The 19,053-nt window shown below is 62.7% G+C and overlaps 2 protein-coding genes across 2 annotated transcripts in view; both read right to left on the reverse strand.

Moving 5' to 3' along the window:
• Positions 1 to 3,693, reverse strand: part of TBXA2R (thromboxane A2 receptor) — a 17,632-nt gene extending 13,939 nt beyond the window's left edge. Inside the window, exon 1 of the mRNA XM_011967453.1 lies at positions 3,362 to 3,693. The gene's annotated coding sequence lies outside the window, so the exon portion shown is untranslated. The remainder of the gene's footprint in view (positions 1 to 3,361) is intronic.
• Positions 3,694 to 7,289: 3,596 nt separating this feature from the next.
• Positions 7,290 to 19,053, reverse strand: part of CACTIN (cactin, spliceosome C complex subunit) — a 27,440-nt gene continuing 15,676 nt past the window's right edge. Inside the window, exons 3-11 of the mRNA XM_011967454.1 lie at positions 16,085 to 16,180; positions 15,518 to 15,663; positions 14,459 to 14,621; positions 14,249 to 14,363; positions 11,058 to 11,250; positions 10,136 to 10,258; positions 9,725 to 10,032; positions 8,553 to 9,061; positions 7,290 to 7,622 (exon numbers count right to left, since the gene is read on the reverse strand). Coding sequence (XP_011822844.1) covers positions 8,571 to 9,061; positions 9,725 to 10,032; positions 10,136 to 10,258; positions 11,058 to 11,250; positions 14,249 to 14,363; positions 14,459 to 14,621; positions 15,518 to 15,663; positions 16,085 to 16,180 — 1,635 coding nt within the window. The 3' untranslated portion in view covers positions 7,290 to 7,622; positions 8,553 to 8,570. The remainder of the gene's footprint in view (positions 7,623 to 8,552; positions 9,062 to 9,724; positions 10,033 to 10,135; positions 10,259 to 11,057; positions 11,251 to 14,248; positions 14,364 to 14,458; positions 14,622 to 15,517; positions 15,664 to 16,084; positions 16,181 to 19,053) is intronic.

Genomic DNA, 19,053 nt, shown 5'->3' on the forward strand with positions numbered 1-19,053 from the left:
CAAAAAAAAAAAAAAAGTGGGGGTGGGGGCTGGTGACGGGAATGAACTGATCCACATGAAGCGCCCAGCACACCACAGCAGGCGCTCAGTGCTTGCTGGCCCTGAGGCAGTGCCTGGGCTGTGGGGTTGCAGCAGCTAATGCGTTCCAGGGCGGTGCAATGGGTGACTGTGGCCCTCACTCCCCATCTCATTTGTGGCTCTTTGGCCCAGCTGCTGGGCTTGGCTACACTTCATCCAGCCTCATAAATTATCCAGCTCCCGACAGCAGCATTGCGCTCCCTTCCTGGGCGGACGGCTAAGGCCATTGCCGCTGTGGTGGGAGGTGGGGCTTCCAGAGGAGAAACTGAGGCCTGGAGAGCAGATGCGGTGGGGGGCTCCTCGCGGCCTCTGGCAGTCATTGCCCTCCACCCCGGGCTGCTTTGATGCCTGGGATTTGGATTCCTGCACTTGGGTTTCCCCTGGGACAAGGCGTTCCTCCCTCGAGAGCTGGTATGTGCCGTTTCTGAACATTCCTTGGGACTCGGCTGTCCCTGCAGCCACTGCCCCGACCTCTGCCTGGAGCAACTTCCAGTCCCTCCTGGGTCTCAGGGTCTCCTCGACCACACTCCACTCACCGGGGGTCACACACCCGGAACTCCCTCACACCTCCCGTGGCTGGGAGCAAATGCATGGCCCAGAGCCCTCGGCCCAGGGGAGCCTGGAAACTGGCACTGAGTCCTTCTGGCCACAGCTGGCTGTTTCCAGTCCCCCCGCCACCTCCACTCCCCACCCTGGGTTCAGGTGATGGAAACCGTCTCAAGTTCTCCAGGCAAGGAGGCCAATGGGGGGACCAGGCAGGGCCTCCCTTCCCTCCTGCATTGGCCAGGAGGGGCAGCAGGGGCCCCCACCCCGTGGGGGAGTAGAGCAGCACCGTGCGGCTCTTGGGAAAATTACGGTCGCTCCCTGTGTCTGGGGAGAGGTGTGGACCCAAGATCCCTTTTTCATGCTGAATAATTCCAGAATTTTGCAGCCTGAGAGCAGGCATTTGCCCTTAGTGGGTGCAGGGTTCTGGAATTCTAACATGCTTCCTTCAGTCCCGGGACGCAGAATGCCTCTCCATTCTAGAATCCCAGGAGGCTGAGGTCCTGCAACTTTGATGGGAATTTGCCTGGGTCTCGGGTTCCAGAAATCTCTGTCTTGATTCCCGGCTTCTTTCTGGAAGGCGGACAGTGAGTTCCTCCTCATCCGATGCCACCCCTGACAGGGGACCCGGCTCGCGGGTCGTGTGACTTGGAGGGCTCTGTCCGGCGCTGTTTCCAGAGGCCCGGGCGCTCGGCTGGGCGTGGGCACCAGGCCTGGCTCCCCCAAGCCTGGTTGCCAGTGGAATGTGATCCTCGGTTCCCAAAGAGCAGGCCTCTCCTCCGCTCCACGTTCCATCCTCGTGCCCCGTCCCTCCTTCTCCTCCTCCTGCCTGGAGCGCGGCCCCTCATCATCCATCCGTTTCTCAACAAGTCCCCTCTCTTCAGCGCCCCACCCTGCCCGCCCCGCCTGCCTGCCATGGCCTGAGCCCATCACGCCTCCCTCAGACAGGCTTGGAGGCTGTAGTCCCCGATCTGCCACTGCCAGGGTGAGGCTCCACCTCGCCGAGCCTTAGTTTCCCCGCTCGGTGCAATTGGGGGTGAGATTCTGATCTCCATGCCTGCAGGTGCTCAGCCCAGGCCTCCCTGGCTCTCACCTCTCCAGGGCGCCTGGCTGTACTCACAGCTCAGCTCCCTGCAAGGTGTCCGGGCAGCCAGGAGGGAGCCCTGAGGCTCCGTGTCACCCCGGTCGACCTTGGACCTTGGACCCACAGGGCCCTTTTGGGCCTGAAACTTCAGGGACCAGGCCAGATCCTCCCATGCCTGCTGTAGACCCAAACGCTCATGGGCGCGGACCCTGCACGGATGTGGAGGCAGACACATTCCATACCCTAATGGGCCCACCTCCCCTCACCGCAAAGCTCTGTTTCCGGGAACATTTCCTGTTTGCGACACCAACAGGGTCCCCAGCCCATAGGGTGCAGGGCGGGGACTCCCCCAGCCAGCCAGACTCCCACCAGCCTTGTTTGGGCCCTGAGTCACATGGCCCCCTGTGAGCCTCGGTTTCCCCATCTCTCTAGTGGGGGCTCCCCCAGGGAGCACGCAGGGAGCCTTCTTCACACAGGGGCCGGCAGGGGACCAGGGGGCGGGACCCAGGCAGTGTGGCTGGTGGTTAATGGTGGACCACGAGCTACAGTGATTCCACCAACACACACCTCAGGCCACCGCCGTGTGTGCACACTCGAGACACACACAGATAGCCAGACACACAAAGGCAGAAACACAGCAGACAGGCAGAAATGTGACAAACAGAAACACAGCAGGTAGACGCACAGACATGTACAGACACACAGAAACATGGCAGACACACAGACACACACAGACACACAACAGACACACAACAGACACACAGGCAGAAACACAGCAGATGCACAGGCATGCACAGACACACATACAGAAACATGGCAGACACACAGACACACAGAGATAGACACACACAGAAACACAACACACAGACACACACAGACAGACACAGGCAGAAACACTACAGACACACAGACACACACAGACACAGTCAGACACAGGCAGAAACACTACAGACACACAGACACACACAGACACAGTCAGACACAGGCAGAAACATAACAGACACACAGGCAGAAACACGACAGACACAGACAGAGACACACATAGACACACAGGCAGAAATGTGACAGACACAGACAGAAAAACACAGACACACAGGCAGAAACACAGCAGGTGCACAGATACACACAAACACACACAAACAGAAAGATGCACAGATGAACACATAATGTTTAACAGTCCCAGACGCTCGGCAGAAACAAACACACAGTCACACACACACAACCGCCACACACGCACAGACACAGACACACAACCAGAGCCACACATGGTTCACTCCCAGAGACAAAATCACACACACACAGCCACACAACCACACTCGATCCCTGCCACATCCAGGGCCTGGGCCCCCTCCCCAGCTGCAGCCACCTGAGTCTGGGACCCCTGTTCACAGCCATGTGGCCCCACAGAGACCAGAGAGCACCCCCAACAGAATCAGCCTGGGCCACACCCAGATCCAGCTGCCTGGGCGCCCAGTGCAGGCCTCAGGGCACCCATGCCACCCCTGGGCCACACAGGGGACACCTGGCACCTGGCCGCTGTAACCGCGGGCTTTTGGACACACCCACAGCAGGGCAGGGCCAGCGCCGGATGCGCCCAGCAGCCCGGGCTCAAGCAAGAGCAGCGCATCCCGCCCTGAGCCGGCAGGGCGACCTCACCTTCAGAGACCTCATCTGCGGGGCTCCCACCTGGCTGGATCCTGCGCACGGGGGTCCAGGCAGATGTGCGGGCGCCGAGGCTGGGGCGACGGCTGGGGGCAGGCAGAGGGAAGGGAAGGACGGGCTCCAGTGGGGCCTCCCAGGGAAACTGAGTCAGTCTGGCTGTGGCCAGGGGCGGGCCCAGCAGAGGACCCTGGCGCTGCCCCGTCACCGCGGGACACAGATGGAGGGCGTGGCGGCACAGGATGCCCCGGGGGCGCGGCCTGGAGGAGTCCGCGGGGGCTAAGCCGAGCTGGGACGGGTAGGGGCCGCTGGCAGCCCGCGGCTCGCTCTCCCCGTCCTGTCTCTGTCTCTCGCTGTCTCTCATCAGCCCCGCCCACCCTGCGCTGGCCACGCCCCTCGGGCCCAGGCCTGGCTGACTTGGGGTCAGTGGGTGCCCCCAGCACGCCGGGACTTCCCCGCTGGGGAAGGCGGCGCCCTTGGGACCCCCAGGCCGCAGGTGGCAGGGATGCAGTGGCTGCGGTGGGGGTGGCAGGGGCCCCTCCTCGGGAGCCTCAGCCCCTCCAGCCGCCCAGCGCCCTGCCAGGCCTCTTCCCGGCGCTCCCGCCGCCAGGCCCGCATTATTCACCATCTGGGCAGCACCCAAGGCCTGGAGGGGGCGGGGCAGGTCCAGGCGGATCGGCGCCCCGGGGGCGCCCAGACTCCAGGGCTCCAAATGCACTGGGTGCGCTGAAGCCCGGCACACAGTAGTGTTATGCCCTGCTTAATACATGCAGGACGTGTTTGAGGCCCCTTCCAGGGGTGGGGTGGGAGGACAGAGGAATGGGGGTTGCACCAGACTCCACAGCCAGACTGAGACAGGTGGTCCCAGAGCAGGTGAGCCGGGAGAGCTGGGGTGATGGCATTGCGTGGGAGAGTCTCTTGAGGAGGAGGGTGGGAGGTGGCTTTGGAGCCAGAGGAGGAATGGTCTGGAGCCGGGCGGCGGCAGTGGGGGATGGGCACTCTTTCCTGCCCACCCCCAGCTCAGGCTGGGGAAGGAGGGAATGGAGCCGGACAGGAATGACTGAGAAGGTGCGGGACACAGGGCCTGGGACCATCTCTTTGCAGAGGGGGGTCCTTTGGCCTCCTTGGCCTTGTTTGCACACCAGAGCCAGACACAACCTTGAGTTAGGGACCGGACAAGTTGGCCTGGCCCTGACTCCACCCCACCCAGTCCCCTGGGCCCGGGAGGGCTACAAGTCCAGGCTGAGTGAGGGGGATTCCCACCCTGGCCCCGGTCCTCTCGTCAGCCCAGTCCGGAAGCCCCTTCCCCGGCTACCCCGCCCACTATCCTGCCTCCTCCTGGCCTTCAGCCACACCCAATCTCCCTCCCGAAGCTCCATCCCATTGAGTCACCAGCCATTTAACACAACTTCTGTCTTCCCTGGCAAGGAGCCCGTCCAACTCCTATGGATCTGGCAAAACCCTGGCTCCAAGGCCGCTCTTCTGTGAAGCCGACCTGAATCTCCAAGTCTTACTCTCCCCAACGCCTCTCTGTGTTCCAGCCTATACAGTGGGACAATTATGAGCTCCAAGTGAGACCTGAAACCAGGTCTGCCCTTCAGGATGCCCTAGGCTGGAGAAAGAACTGGACACAGACTGTTCCAGCCCCCTGGAGTCAGGGCTGGGCCAAAGGAAGTGACAGGGTCTAGGGAAGCCCAGAGGTGAGTTAGGAAGGCATCTTGTGAGGAGAGGGCATGGGAAGTGGGGTTTTGTGAGATGAATAGGAGCTCCCCAGGTCTGGGATACATGGCAGTGACAGGAAATGCATGTATAAAGCTTTGGAGGCAAAAGAGAGCGTGAGGCCCTTGCTACACTAACTGCAAGGAGGGCAGATGTAGGGGGAGGAGGATGTGGGGCTGGGGCTCCAGATGAGAGGGCAGTGAGAGGTGGAGGAAGGCTGTCCTGTCCCCACTTCCTCCGTCCTTGGCCCTGAGATAACAAGGACAATGTCTCTTCGGGGAAACAGCCTGGGCAGGGTTCAGAGAATGACACTTGCATTTAGCTTAAGTCTCACCACATCTCTGCGAGGCAGGGGGTAAAGATACTCTACATTTTAGAGATGGGAAAACTGAGGCACGAATGGGGAACGATGCCGCACCCACGTGTGGGATTGGAACATGAGCGCTGGGCTTCCCAGTCGTCTGGGGCTGGTTGCTGGAGGTCTCCTGGTCTTGGCCCGCCCCCCACAGGCACCTCGGGTTCAATGGGAGCACAGGAGGCTCTGGTGGGAGGAGTTGTGAGGGGCTGGGGGGCAGATGGTGGGAACAGAGGCCAGGCTCAGGATGTGCCCCCCGTGGCTGCGGTTTCCGCAAGGACCGGGCAGGGAGCTTCTATTCTTAGCTCTGGACACAGCTAAAGTCAGGAAGTTGGGGTGGGGGCGGAGCAGCTTCCAGGACACCGGGTGAACCTGGGGCCAGGGTTGGGAGTCATGGGGCAGATGGGGTGGGGGTGTGCAGAGCCTAACCCTGGCCCCCACCTCCAGTCTGCCTACAGAGTCTCCCTGACACCCAGCTCGGAGGCCCTCCCCGGCTCACATGCCCTCCGTAGCTCCCTGGTGCCCTGCTCCCCCAGGCTCCTTAGCTTGGCCTGAGCCCTGTGTGCCCCCTGCCCTGGGAGGCCTCTGGCAAATCATATGCCTTGCCAGTTAGACGACAGCCATCTCCCTTGGGGTGCAAAGGGCATGTGAGGAGGAGGGAGCAGGATGTTGGGGCTGGGGAGACCTCTGCAGGGGCGGGTGGGGAAACTGAGGCAGGGACAGGGATGGTGGTCTGGGATTGGCATTCTCCAAGGTAGAGAAACCCAGTTTCTAATACTGGCTCTGCCACTTTCTGGGCTCGAAAACGTGGGCTTTTGTGGGCCTGTTTCCCAAGCAGCCAAATGGAAGTAAATACTGTCACATATTGCTGGTGTGAGGTCTGGGTTAGGCCCGGTACGGGCTGGACTGCGCCAGCCACGCACACACAACCTGGGCTGTGACTACAGAACCCAGCCTGTCTCAAACACCACTCTGGGCTCAAAAGTGCCTTGTGGTGTTGAGGATGCAGAGTTGCGATCACGCCACTGTACTCCAGCCTGTCTCAAAAGAAGAAAAGTGCCTCCCGAGCCCTGCTCCCAGCAGCCTGTCCTGATCGGCAGTGGAGCTGGCCAGGGACTCACGCCAAGAGGCTGCCCAAAGGATTCTAAGATGGCTCTGGCCATCTGCTGTCGACTTGTGATGTCTGCTAAAGGCTAGGCCGGGGATGGCAGTGCCGTGTGTGCTGCAATGCGATTTGGGATTCTGGAGGAGGCTGGTCAGGGTCTGCAGCGTGGAGAGGGGACTCTGATCAGATGCATTTCCCTGGCCAGTTCCCAAGCCCTGTGCCAGAAACTCCTGGGATCCTGTTAGAGGCCGGGGCTGGGAGGTGACCAGTGACCGGGGAGAGTGCAGGATCTGCTTCCCACCTCTGCCTGCTGCAGTGAGGACATTTGGGGAGGCTCATCCTGGGCACTGCGGCACGCTGGGCAGCATCCCTGGCCTCCACCCACTCCACGCCAGGAGCAGCCCCAAGGCGGGACCACCATGAATGTCTCCAGGCATGGCCAAGCGCTGCCCCCACAACAGCCTGGGCCCAGGCCGGCAGCTGTGTCCACCCTTGTACCCTCCCTCCCGTCGTCTGGGGAACGGACCATCACCCCACTGTCGGAAGCAACGCAGAGGGGGTGGGGGGCAAAGACAGACCCGGGCACTAACGCAGCTCCCGAGGGACCACCGGGCCCCAGTTGGGTGCTGTGTTGCTTCCCAGGCTCTTCCCTTGTGACAAATGCACCGTGTCACAAACGCTGCCAGCAACTAGGGCAGCGGGTGTGGGGCGCTGGGGACGCTACACTCTGCATTTCGGCAAACCTGAGATTATTCTAAAATAAAACGTTTATTAAAAAAACATGCAATCTTGTCAATAGGCCAGTTCCATGAGAATAAAATATCTTTTTTCCCACCTACAAAAGTCTTTTTAGAGAAACAAACGACACTATTTCCAGATGAGGCAGGGCGTCTGGGCGGGGCTGTGGGTGGTCTGGGGCTGGTGACTGGTGAGGTTGGGTGGCCCTTTGGGGGTCCGGGAGGCACATTCCATTTTGCTTCCATTGGAGATGTTCCCATCAGATGCTGAAGGAACAAGCCTGCCGGCTGGGCCACTCCAACCTGGGCTGTGGCATCCGTGTGGCCCTCGGCCCTCCTGGCCTGAGAAGGGGGAATGAGAAGAAGCTACTGTCCTGACGTGGGCAGAACTCGGGGTCACTGGTCTCCTGCCCCAAGGCCCTGTGAGCAGGCCAGATGGGGGGATCCCTGGGGGAAGCCCCTCACCATTCCCCAACCCCCAGGCTTGGGGAGCCCCTGCCCTCCAGGCCCTGTGCTCGGAGGCTAGGGGAGAACGGCTCAGTGGCTTTTGGTTCCCATGACCATGAGAGGAACGGGCACCCCGACGCACCCTCCCCACCCCGCTGCGGGGAAATGGAGCCACAGCCAGCACAGTGAGTTGGGGGACGGGCCCTGCAGAATTTGGGTGCCCACAGATGGTCTCTTCCACAGTGGCGGATCGGGTGCCAGCAGTGTCCTGGCCTCAATGCTGCCAATGCGGGTGAGGGTGGCCTGTGGGCAGGGCTGGAGCTGCCCCACAGCCGCGGGCTCTGCCTCACACCCAATGGGTGCCCCGTGATGTGTCGGGGCTGGCCTTGAGTTTCCTGCTTCTCACAAGCCTGGCGCCGCCAAGCCCGGGCCCCGCTGGCCCATCTCCAGGGCACCTATGTGGCTGCCGCCTGGGGCAGGGCCTGTGGACCTCACACTCAGCCTGGCTGAGGGTCGGCGGAGTGTGTCCGCCTGGGCAGTGAGGTCAGCTGGCGGCTGCTGGCCGCCCTCGTGCTCTAAAGATGCCCCCAGTGCCCCCTCCGATGCATCGGGAGCCTGGGCCAGCCTGTCCCAGCGTGTCCTCAGCTCACCAAGGCAGGCTCTACGGTGACCCTCCTTTTACATAGGGGGAAACAGAAGCCCGGCGAGGGGAAGATGCAGCCTGAGGTGAGACGTGAACCCGTGGCCCTTCAGCCCAGACAGTGGCCCTGGAGTGACTGTCAGCTTCACCAAAGTCCCTTTATTGCGGCCCCCGAGGACACCTGCCTGCCGTTCCCCAGGGCATCACCGACGGTAGCGGTAGCGCTTGAAGTGGAACCACAGCTGGAAGATGCCGTTGGCAAACTGGCAGCGGAAGCCGTGGCGGTGCGAGTATTCCCACTCGCGGTTGACGATCTTGAAGGCGATGTCCTCGTAGGGCGGCCCCGCGTGGAAGCGCAGGATGGCGAAATCCTTGTTGTCGGGGCAGGCCTCCAGGAAGTACTCGGGCGTGGAGCGCTTGTCGATGAGGTCGGGGTAGAAGATGTTGAACTTGTAGCCCTGCACGATCTTGGGCGGCGGGTTGTCGAAGTCGTAGTGTGTCTGGTTGTACTTGTTCCACTCGAAGCCCGTGTGCACGCGGTTGAAGAAGCGCGGCTTGCGTGGCCGGTACTTGTCGGCCCACAGGTAGGCCTTGCCGGTGAGCGGCATCTCCACGCTGAACTGCGCCTCGTCCTGGCCCATGCCCTCCTTGGCCCGCCGGAAGAAGATGTCCTCGGCGCTCTCGCTGGCGTCTCCTGCGGGCGGGACGGCGTTCACCCGGGCCTCGGCCTCCCCCTGCGTCCTGGCCTCCCTCCCAGCCTCTCTGACAGGGGAGGCCGCTGGTGTCTCCCACAAAAAGGAAACAGGCTGGGGCGGGCTAAGGCACATGGTGGGGGACAGGGCCTGGGGGACCCTAAGACCCGCACTATCCACCCTGGGCCCCGGACCTTGGTTGTCCTATCTATCGTCCTCCTGGGTGGGGACCAAGCGCAGCGCACTTCCCCGCCAAGCAGCAGGAGAGCCTGGTGGTTAGGGCCTGGCTGCGGGGTCCAGCCCCACGCACGACCCCCGAGGGGGTCCTGGCCCAGGAATTTTCTGAAGCTGGTATTTTCTCCTCTGTCTTAGGACGGAGGCCGCCCAGGGAGTGCTCGGACAGCAGCCGGTGAAAGCTACCACCACCTGTGGCCCCAAGGCCAGCGGGCCAGCAAGCCCAGGATGAATGAGTGAACGCCCCAGGGCACGTGCAGGTGACTGAACGGATGCTCAGAGACCCGGGGAACAAGAATGGAGCAGCTCCCCATTGACGCCAGGGGCTTCCTCCAGGAAATGAGGCTGGAGGAGCCCCGCCCCCTGCATCTCCAGCCCCGCCCCCAGCCGACCCACTGGCCCCGCCCCCTGGCCTCCAGCCCCGCCCTTACCCGTGACCTGGAGCTGCTGGCGCGAGAGCTGCAGGCGCTGCAGGTCCTCGTCCGGCTCCAGCACGTGCGCGTCCAGTGGCAGCTCGTGCGCCGTGAGCAGCCGCGGGCTGTACCTGCCAGCGTCGTAGTCATCCAGGCTCTGCTGAATCAGGTCCTCCTCCATGAGCACCGCCTCGCCCTCGCCCTCGCCCTCGCCCTCACCGTCGCCGTCGCCCTCTGTCGGGGCTGCACCGTCCACCTCGGCCTCCACGGGGCCGCCCTCCGAGGAGGGCCCGGGCGGGGTGGGCGCCGCGTCCTCAGGCTCCAGGCTGGGGAGGAGAGAGCGTTGGAGGGGCGGAGGCCGCCCACGGCCCCCCCATGCTGTTCCGCATCTGCATCGGCGTCCCGGGGTGCCGGCCGGGCCGGGCCTACCTGCGGCTGGGGGACTGAGGCTCCTGCTTGAGGATGGGGAACAGCGGCTCGCTCTCCACGCCCTGCTCCTGCTTCAGTTTGTACAGCTTCTGCCGCAGCACGTCCTGGTGGCGCTCGCGCAGCCTGGGATGCAGGGCCGGGGTCACCCACGTGGAGGCGAAGGGGCTCCGCGCCCCACCCCCACAGAGATTCTCACCCCCCTTTTTGCTGCAAAGACCCTGAGAAGGTGGCGAGCAGCCACGGCTCCGGCTGGGACGCTTGGCCAGTTCAGGGTCAAGGCTTATGGGAGCGAGGACGAGGGGACCCAGCTACCCGGAGAACCATCCTGTGGCAGGGAGGGGTGGGTCTGGGTCTCACGTTGGAGTCTCAGTGTCTTGTGGCTGGGGCTGGCCAGGAGAAGGGGCCCAGCAGGACACCAGCCAACAAGCATGATAAATTTAGAGACGTTTACAGATTAGCAAGGGAAACATGTATTTACACAGCGGTGCCAAAAGCACTCCAGGAATCTGTACACAGCCAGAGGCCAGGAGGCAACAGCGCCGGGAGGGCGCAGGCCTGGGTGGAAGGCAGCATGGACAGGCAGGCGGCCTCAGGGCTTCCCGTGATGCCATGGCTGCTGGAGCCAAGTACTCGTTAAACGGCAGAAGCTCCTGGGGAGCCCTGTGAGACCAACGGGGCTCAGGACTCCAGGTGAGGGCACCGGAGCATCCTGGGGCCTTCCCGCTAGGGGACGGGCCTGCATGACCCCCAGCCCCCCTTCATCACTCATATAGGTGGGCCCCGGCCAGTTGGCACTTTCCTGCCCCCTCCACCCCACAAGGTCCCAGGAGGAGGCGAGACCCACCCCACCCAGGACCCAGGAGGGGGCGAAACCCACCCCACCTGGATGGCACCACCCCTGGTGCCCGCACCCAGTGCTCACCGGGCCCGCGCCATGTGAGCACGCAGCTGCTGCAGGAGGCTCTCCCAGTAGCCCATGTCCAGGTTGGGGCCCCCAGCGCGGATCTTGCCCTCGATGCCCTGGAAGATGACCTGCAGCTGGTTGTATGTCTTCCCCTTGAACACCGACTGCACGTCGGAGCTGACGGAGGCGTTGACCCCCTCGCGGCGCTCACCTGCAGCGAGGTGGGGCCATGGGGGGTGGTTCCACATTGCCTGTATGCTCCTCCACCCCATCAGGGCCTCCTCCCCTGCCATGGGGGGGTCCCTCTCCCCCACTCTTCCCCCACAGGGGTCCCATCCAGTCCTGTTCCCTCCCCTCACAGGGGTCCCGCCTCCTCCCTGGTCTCAGGTTGCCCCTGCCCTGGCCGCAGCGGAGGGGAGGGGTGGGCGGAGGCTGGGAGCCATGTTAAAATGCAGATGCTGCCTTGCCTGGAGGCCCAGGCCCCTAGTGTCGGGGAGGCCACCACTGGCATTCTCAGCCCTGAGAATGACCTCCCTAGGTGAGTCTGACATGTGGGTCTGGGAACCCTGGTCGTGGGCCCGGTCCACCAACCTGGCCCAACTCTGCCCTGGCCTTGGGCAGCCCATGAGGGGGTGAGGGGTGTGCTCGGTAGCCAAGTTCTCTGGAATTCAGATCTGCTCTGCCAGCCTGGGCTGTGTGACTGTGGGCAAGTGGCTTGCCCTCTCTGGGCCTTGGTTTCCCTCTGTGAAGCCCAATGATCCAGGGAGCTCTGTCCTGGCAAAGAAGGCCGCCCTGCTGGCCCCTGGGGAAGTCCTGGGGCCGCCCCCCATCCTACAGGGAGTCTGTCTGGCATCTACCACTGGCCCGGGGGCCCGAGGCTCAAGTCCCTCCTCGATAGACGGGGAGGCCACTGACGGCGGGAGTGGGTGCTGGGAGGCTGGAGCCCAGCCTGACTCCACGTGCTCTGCCCACACCATGTGGCATGCCGGCAGCCTCAGGGCTGCTTTGAGGACACTGCCACCCACCCCGCTGGGTCTGGCCTCACCTCACAACCCTGCCCCCTTGCTGCCCATGCCTGACCCCTGCCACCTCTGGGCCTTTGCATGCGCTGTGCTTCCTGCCAGCCACCCATCCTTCTCTGTCCCGTTCACTTCCTGAATTCCTCGCATCCTCCATGCTCAGTGAGAACATCCCTTCCGCCAGGAAGCCCTCCCTGACCATCCAGCGATGGCAGCTTCCCGAGGCGGGCACTGAGGCTCGCTGCTGCTGCTCCCCGCACCGTGCTGGGCCCACAGGCAGCTTGGTGTATGGCTGTTGGGGACACACCAGGTGGAGGTGACCAGCACAGGCACCCTGCTCGAAACCTGCCTTCTCCAGTCCCCACTGGCGGACAGAGGGTCAAGAGGCCCACACCCAGACCACAAGGGACTGGATAGAGTCTAGACGAACCCGAGTCCCCTCCAGCCAATCACCTGGGACCGTGGAATCGGCACCCAGAGCTGCAGCCCCTTTGCTGGGCCCTAAGTGGCAATGGAATCTGTGGCAGCCGCAGCCAAGCAGAGCGTGGCTGTGCTCGGACAGGCGGGGCTGCCACGAACACTGAAACCCAAGCAGAAAAGCCCAGCTGCGCGGCTCCCGGGAAGCCAGGCGCCGCCGAGTCAGCGTTTATAGAAAGTCGGTCTGGACGTGCTGCTCCATGTCTGGTCACCTCCCGAATGCCCACAAGGGGGCCCACAGGGTTTAGGGGGCCCCCAGCAGCTGCTAGAGGCTGGGGGTGCAGGCCAAGGGCCCCGGGGTTTCGTGGAGAGAAGCCAAGCCCTATACAGGGTGGCAGGCTAATGAGGCTGAGCTGGGATGACACCCATTTTCTACTGCACAACCTACTGTAGGGTTAGAACTTCCTAGAAAAAGCTAGGTGCACCAAAATCTCACAAATCACCATTAAAGAACTCGTTCATGTAACCGGCCAGGCGCAGTGGCTCACATCTGTAATCCCAGCACTTTGGGAGGCTGAGGTGGGTGGATTACGAGGTCAGGAGATCAAGACCATCTTGGCTCTAACATCGTGAAACCCTGTCTCTACTAAAATACAAAAAATTACCCGGGTGTGGTGGTGCGCCTGTAATCCCAGCTACTTGGCAGGCTGAGGCAGGGGAATCACTTGAACCCGGGAGGCAGAGGTTGCAGTGAGCTGAGATCGTGCCACTGCACTCCAGCCTGGCGACAGAGCAAAACTCCGTCTCAAAAAGAAAAAGAAAAAGAAAAAGAAAAAAACCAAAAACAACAACAAAAACACCTTACTCATGTAACCAAACACCACCTGTTCCTCAATAACCTACAGAAATAAAAAACTTAAATAATTTTGTAAGAAAAGAAAAAGTATGCAGTGGCTCACGCCTTTAATCCTAGCCCTTTTGGAGATGAGGCAGGAGAATCGCTTGAGGCCAGGAGTTCAAGACCAGCCTGGGCAACACAGGGGAGAGGGGCTGGGGCTGCTGTGGTTGGCTTTTATGCCGGGGGGGTCTCATCTAGGGCAATTCTGCCCCCAGGGGACTCTGGGTGATGTCTGGGACATCTGCGGTTGTCAGGACTAGGGGTGTTCCTGACCCGGGGTGGGTGGAGGCCGGAGATGTTGCTCAGCACCCCGCAGTGCCCAGGACGGCCCCACCCTAGGGAACGGCCCAGCCCGAATGTCCGCAGTGCTCGGGGTAGACGCTTTAGAGCGTCCCGGGTGACCATATGTGTGCAACCGCACGGAGGGGAGCGAAACGTGATTTTAAAAGCCCATCAGGTTGGAGGAGCATGAACTGACCCGTGGGAGGAGGAGCGCCCTGAACCAGGGCTGCACGGCCTTCAGGCCGCGTGGAGTGAGACCTGCTCACACAGGCAGGACCACCGTGAGCACTGAAACCCGAGCAGAAAGCCCTGCAGCTCCGGGAGGCCAGGCACCGCCGAGTCAGCGTTTACCGCATACTGGATCTGGACGCTGCTGGCCTGCACCCCAGACAGAGGCCCGCCCCCCTGCACCCCTCCCGGGGCCTACCGCCTGCTGCTGCCGCCCCCTGGTGGCTCGGCCCAGAAGGGGGGGCCCCAGTTGGGGAAACTGAGGCCTGAAGAGAGCACCAGGCCCCACAGCAAGTCTGAAGTTTCCGGGTGAACCCTGCAGCCCCCGCAGCTCCCCCAGAGCCCAGGTGCACGCCCACAGTTACCTGGCCCCTTGCCCGAGGCCTCCAGCTTGCGGAGCTTGGAGATCTCGTCCTCGGTGATGGTGGTCATGTCCCGCCAGAAGTCGGCGTTCTTGCCCTGCTCCAGCTCCATGTAGACCTGGGGGCAGGGGGCGGGGGTCAGGGCACGCGCGTGGCTGGGGTGGGATGGGGGCGAGTGTGCAGGTTGGAGGAGCATCGGGTGGGGCCGGGTACCTGGATGTCCTCCAGCAGGTCCTCCATGTCGGCCACGGTGAGGCCGTTGAGGAACGTGTAGGGCTCGTGCATCTCCACGGCCAGGTCGTCATCCTCGGCGCTGATGTACTTGGCCAGCAGGTCGATGGGCTTGGCCCGCCCGTCACGGATGCGGATCTTGGAGCTGTGGGAAGCGGGGAAGGTGGTGTCAGAGCCTGGGCTGTACCCTCCACGCTGAATGCCCTGCCCTTGGGGTGACTGCACCAGTGGGAGCTGGGGAGGGGGCCTAACATGCCGGGGGTGGTCAGGGAAGGCTTCCTGCAGGAAGAGGAGGAGGCACAAGGTAGAGTGAGCCGGGTCAGCCAGAGGGCACAGGCCAGCAGGGCAAAGTGCACACAGCGTGGGCCCGGAGCGTGGGCTAGGTGGGAGGGCTTCCTGGAGGGCCTCTGGGATGTGCCCGGGAGGGCGGCTTCTATGTGGACGGTGACGGGGAAGAGTGGAGGAGCTGAGGCAGAGGCAGGCTGAGGGGCCAGAGCAGTCCCTGCCTCACAGCCGCCTCCTCCCCCAGGCAGACAACTCGGGGCGGAGGGCCAGGGCTTCTGCTCTGGGCCTGCAGGGGTACATGTGGCGGGCGGTCCCTGGTCCAACCCAAGAGAACCCGTCACCAGGCAGGCCTGAGCTGGGAGGAGCCTGATGTCACCCACCACAGGGCCCAAGGCAAGCAGGAATACCCCGGAGCCTCAGCTTCCTTGTCTGTAAACCAGGTGGACAGGGGCGCCGCCCTCGTGGGCAGAGTGTGGGAGGGACAACCGCGGTCAGTGCAGGCCCGGCGTCCAGCATGCATGGTGGCGTGGGGTGCCGTACACCGGGGCCCGTCTCCTCTGCACCCAGTCCAGCGGGGGAGGGCAGGAGGCAGGAGCCCCGCTGCCCGGGAAAGGGTCAGGAAGGGAAGGTTCCAGGAAGTGCCGCGTGGGACCCTGAGGGGTGGGAGAGCAATGGCCTCCAGACAGGGCGCAGGGTGCCAGCCAGTGCCCGGCCCTGGCTCGAGTCTGGGTCGGGGCAGGGGGGGCCCCGGCGCACCGCAGTTTGGCCTGCTGGAGGTGGAAGTTGTCCTCCTGCTCCTCCCACGTCTTGAAGTGCTCCGCCTCCTTCTCACGCTGCAGCATCTCCAGCTCCTGCTCGCGCATGGCCTTCTCGCGCTCCCGCTCCAGTCGCAGCTGCTTCACCTGCAGGCACAGGAGGCTGAGGGCAGCCGGGGCCGTGGGGTCTGCTGGGCTGCGATGGGGGCCCAGCCCTCACCTGGCTGCCCTGGGTACAGGGATTGGTCCGGAGATGCCTGTGCTGGTGGACAGACCTTGGGAAGGGAGGGCCCTCCCGCCTGAGACTCAGCAGCTCAGAGCAGCTGGGGTCCTCTCGGCGACCCTGAAGGGAGCATCTCGGAGTGAAGGCCCGAGGCCAGCAGAGCCAAGGTGGAGGGAAACGGCTTCCTGGGTCCATGGTCTGAGACCCATGTAAGGCTGCATCCAGCCTTACCTGAAGCCAGCCCCCGGGACTTCCCACCTAAGCCTCCTCAAGTTCCGCCACAGCGGGTGGGCCTCCAGGCCCTGGAGAGGGAGGGCCCTGCCCAGCAGACTGGGGGGCGCCTACCTTCTGCAGCTCCAGTCGGTTGTCCTCCTGGATCCTCTTGTTCCGCTCCTTCAGCTCCTTCTCCTCCAGGTGGCTGATCCCCTTCTTCTCTAGGGCCTGGAAGCGCCAAGCACACCCGTCTGAGCACAGACCTGCCCCCTCGCCCCCCTCCTCGGCTCCTTCGTCCAAGAGATTGACCACGGCCCTCGTTTTGCAGAGAGAGGCAACCTGCCCGCACTGCACATCTTCCAACCCCTCCTCAATGCTCCTGAAACCAAGCGGATCCAATTCAGCACAGACACGGAGCTCCACTGGGAGTGAGGTGTATGCAAAGGGGAAGAAGGGGCCACCTCAACTTCCAACAGGAGGGGCCTCACTCAGGGCCACCCCAATCCTAACAGGAGGGACTTGCTTGGGGCCACCCCAACTCCCAACAGGAGGGCCTCGATCAGGGCCTCCCCAGCCCCCAACAGAAGAGCCTTGCTCCGGGCCCGCTGACTCGCTTTACCCGGGAGTCTGGCTGCTTCGGATGTGAAGGCCATGACCTCAGCAAGTCAGGGTCCCCCAGTGCACGTGGGGCGGGGCAGGAACAGTGAGTGGGGGCAGCAGCAGCTCTGAAAGCAAACCTGTGGGGTCATGGGGCCCGGCCCACACAGCAGGGCACGGGGCAGCCATGGATGGGCACCGTCCCAGCCTGGAGCCCCTCAAAGCTGGCTTCTTCCAGCAGCTGTCTAGGAGCCTGGTGTGGAGCCCCCACTTCCCAACCACCCTCCCCAGGTTCCAGGCGCCCCGTCGCCATGAGGGGGTTCCAGGACCCTCTGCCACCCAGAAGAACCTGCCTCCAGGGACACAGGCTGCCTGGCTGGGGACCACCCCCTAGATGCCCAGGCCACTCTGTGGTCTATCCAGCCCAGCCTGGGGCCACTTCCACAAGTGTTAATGATGACCACATCTTCCTCCTCCATGGCTGCCCTCCCAGGGCTCACAGCGGTGCCCAGCACACCGCAGGCGCACAGCACACAGTGGCGATGAAGTGCCAGGCAGCAGTGGGTGCCTCAATAAAGAACTTGGTGGGGGGGCTGGGGAGCAAGGGGCCAGGAAGGGCTCTCTCAAGAGGGGACATGTCAGTTGAGGCCTGACAAAAGAGAACAGCCCGGGAAGGGGCAGAGCATGGCCAGGCAGGGGTGCAGCGGTGTGAGGGCCCCAAGGCGGAAGGAGCCCACTGTGTTCTCAGACGACACTGGGCAGAAGCCACCTGGGGACCCCACAGCTCCCAATTGCGCAACCGGCGAGCAGGTGCAGTCGGCCCAGCCCACCCGTTGCCTGCTCCACTCCCTCCACAAGTGGGCGCTGCTTCAGATGAGCTGTGTCCCCCACAGGCACATCCCCATCTGAACCCCTGTAGCTATAACCGTGACCCTATGTGAAATGAGGTCTTGGCCAGGCACGGTGGCTCACGCCTGTAATCCCAGCACTTTGGGAGGCCAAGGCAGGCGGATCACTTGAGGTCAGGAGCTCGAGACCAGCCTGACCAACATGGTTCAACTCCATCTCTACTAGAAATACAAAAATGAGCCGAGTGTGGTGGCACACGCCTGTGATTCCAGCTACTTGGGAGGCTGAGGCACGGGAATCACTTGAACCTGGGAGGCGGAGGTTGCAGTGAGCCAGGATCACGCCATTGCACTCCAGCCTGGACAACAGAGCGAGACTCTGTCTCAAAAAGAAAAAAAAAAGTGATGAGGTCTCGCAGACATAGGTAAGATGAGGGCATCCTGGAGGTGGCAGGCCCTCATCCAACGCCTGGTATCCTCATGAGAAAAGGAACATTCAGACACAGACACACGGAGGAGAAGGCCGTGTGGAGACAGGGATGGGAAGAGAGCCAGCCACGCAACACAGGAACAGGCCGGGTTCTGCGGCTACGAGCCAGGGAGGGCTCAGGAATCACCAGCCATGACTGGGAGCTGGGAGAGGCAGGAGGGGCTTCCCCTCGGCCCCCGGAGGGAGTGCGGTCCTGCCCACACCTGCCCGCGCCTTGATTTTGGACTTCTGGCCTCCAGAACGAAGAGATGAAAAGTTCTGTTGTTTTTTGCCACCAGTGTGGCTAGTGGTTACATGGGAGGCGCAGAACGAAACAACCAGCTCAAAACGACAGAGCACCTGGAACTGTGGAACCCTGTCCTGGGTACACGATGCCAAGAGCTGGCTCTCCAGACAGGTTTCAGGTTGGGCTGGTGTTCGGGGCAAAGAATAGCTGAAGCTTACACCGCAAGAGACACAGCTAATGGCAAGAAAGTGATGGTGAGCCGGGCGCAGTGGCTCACACCTGTAATCCCAGAACTCTGGGAGGCTGAGGTGGGAAAATCACTTGAGCTTAGGAGTTCGAGGCCAGCCTGGCCAACACAGTGAGACTCCATCGCTACAAAAAAATACAAAATTAACTGGGCATGGTGGTGGTGCTTGTGGTCCCAGAAAGTCAAAAGGTTGAGGAAGGAGGATCGCTGGAGGCCAGGAGGTCAAGGCTGCAGTGAGCCACAATCACACACTACACTCCAGCCTGGGCGACAGAGCGAGACCCTGTGTCCAAAAAAAAAAAAAAAAAAGCTGATGGCGGCAGAAGCTGGCTCATGCGATCTTTCACGATTGAGCGCGGGCTGGGAGTGTCTGGAGTGTTGGGGTCTCCAGAAACAGTGGAAGACTACAGGGACAGAAGCCGCCACCCAGCGGGGCCCACCTTGTTCCAGATGAAGGTGCCCAGCAGGTTGTTGTCTCCGAAGGGGTTGTCGGTGTTGGTGTAGCCCATGTACTCCTCACCCCAGCCCATCTTCTCCCGCTTCTTGCGCTCCTTGGCCTCCTTCTTGGCCAGCCGCCGTGCGCGCTTCTCCTCGGGCGTCTCGAAGGCCTTCATCAGCTCCTCCTGCTGCTTCCGCTCCTCCCGCAGGCGCAGCCGCTCCTGCAGGTTCTGCTGCTGGCTCAGGGCGGCCGCG

This window comes from Mandrillus leucophaeus, unplaced genomic scaffold (genome assembly GCF_000951045.1).
Source record: "Mandrillus leucophaeus isolate KB7577 unplaced genomic scaffold, Mleu.le_1.0 Scaffold8, whole genome shotgun sequence".
Classification (NCBI taxonomy): Eukaryota; Metazoa; Chordata; class Mammalia; order Primates; family Cercopithecidae; genus Mandrillus; species Mandrillus leucophaeus.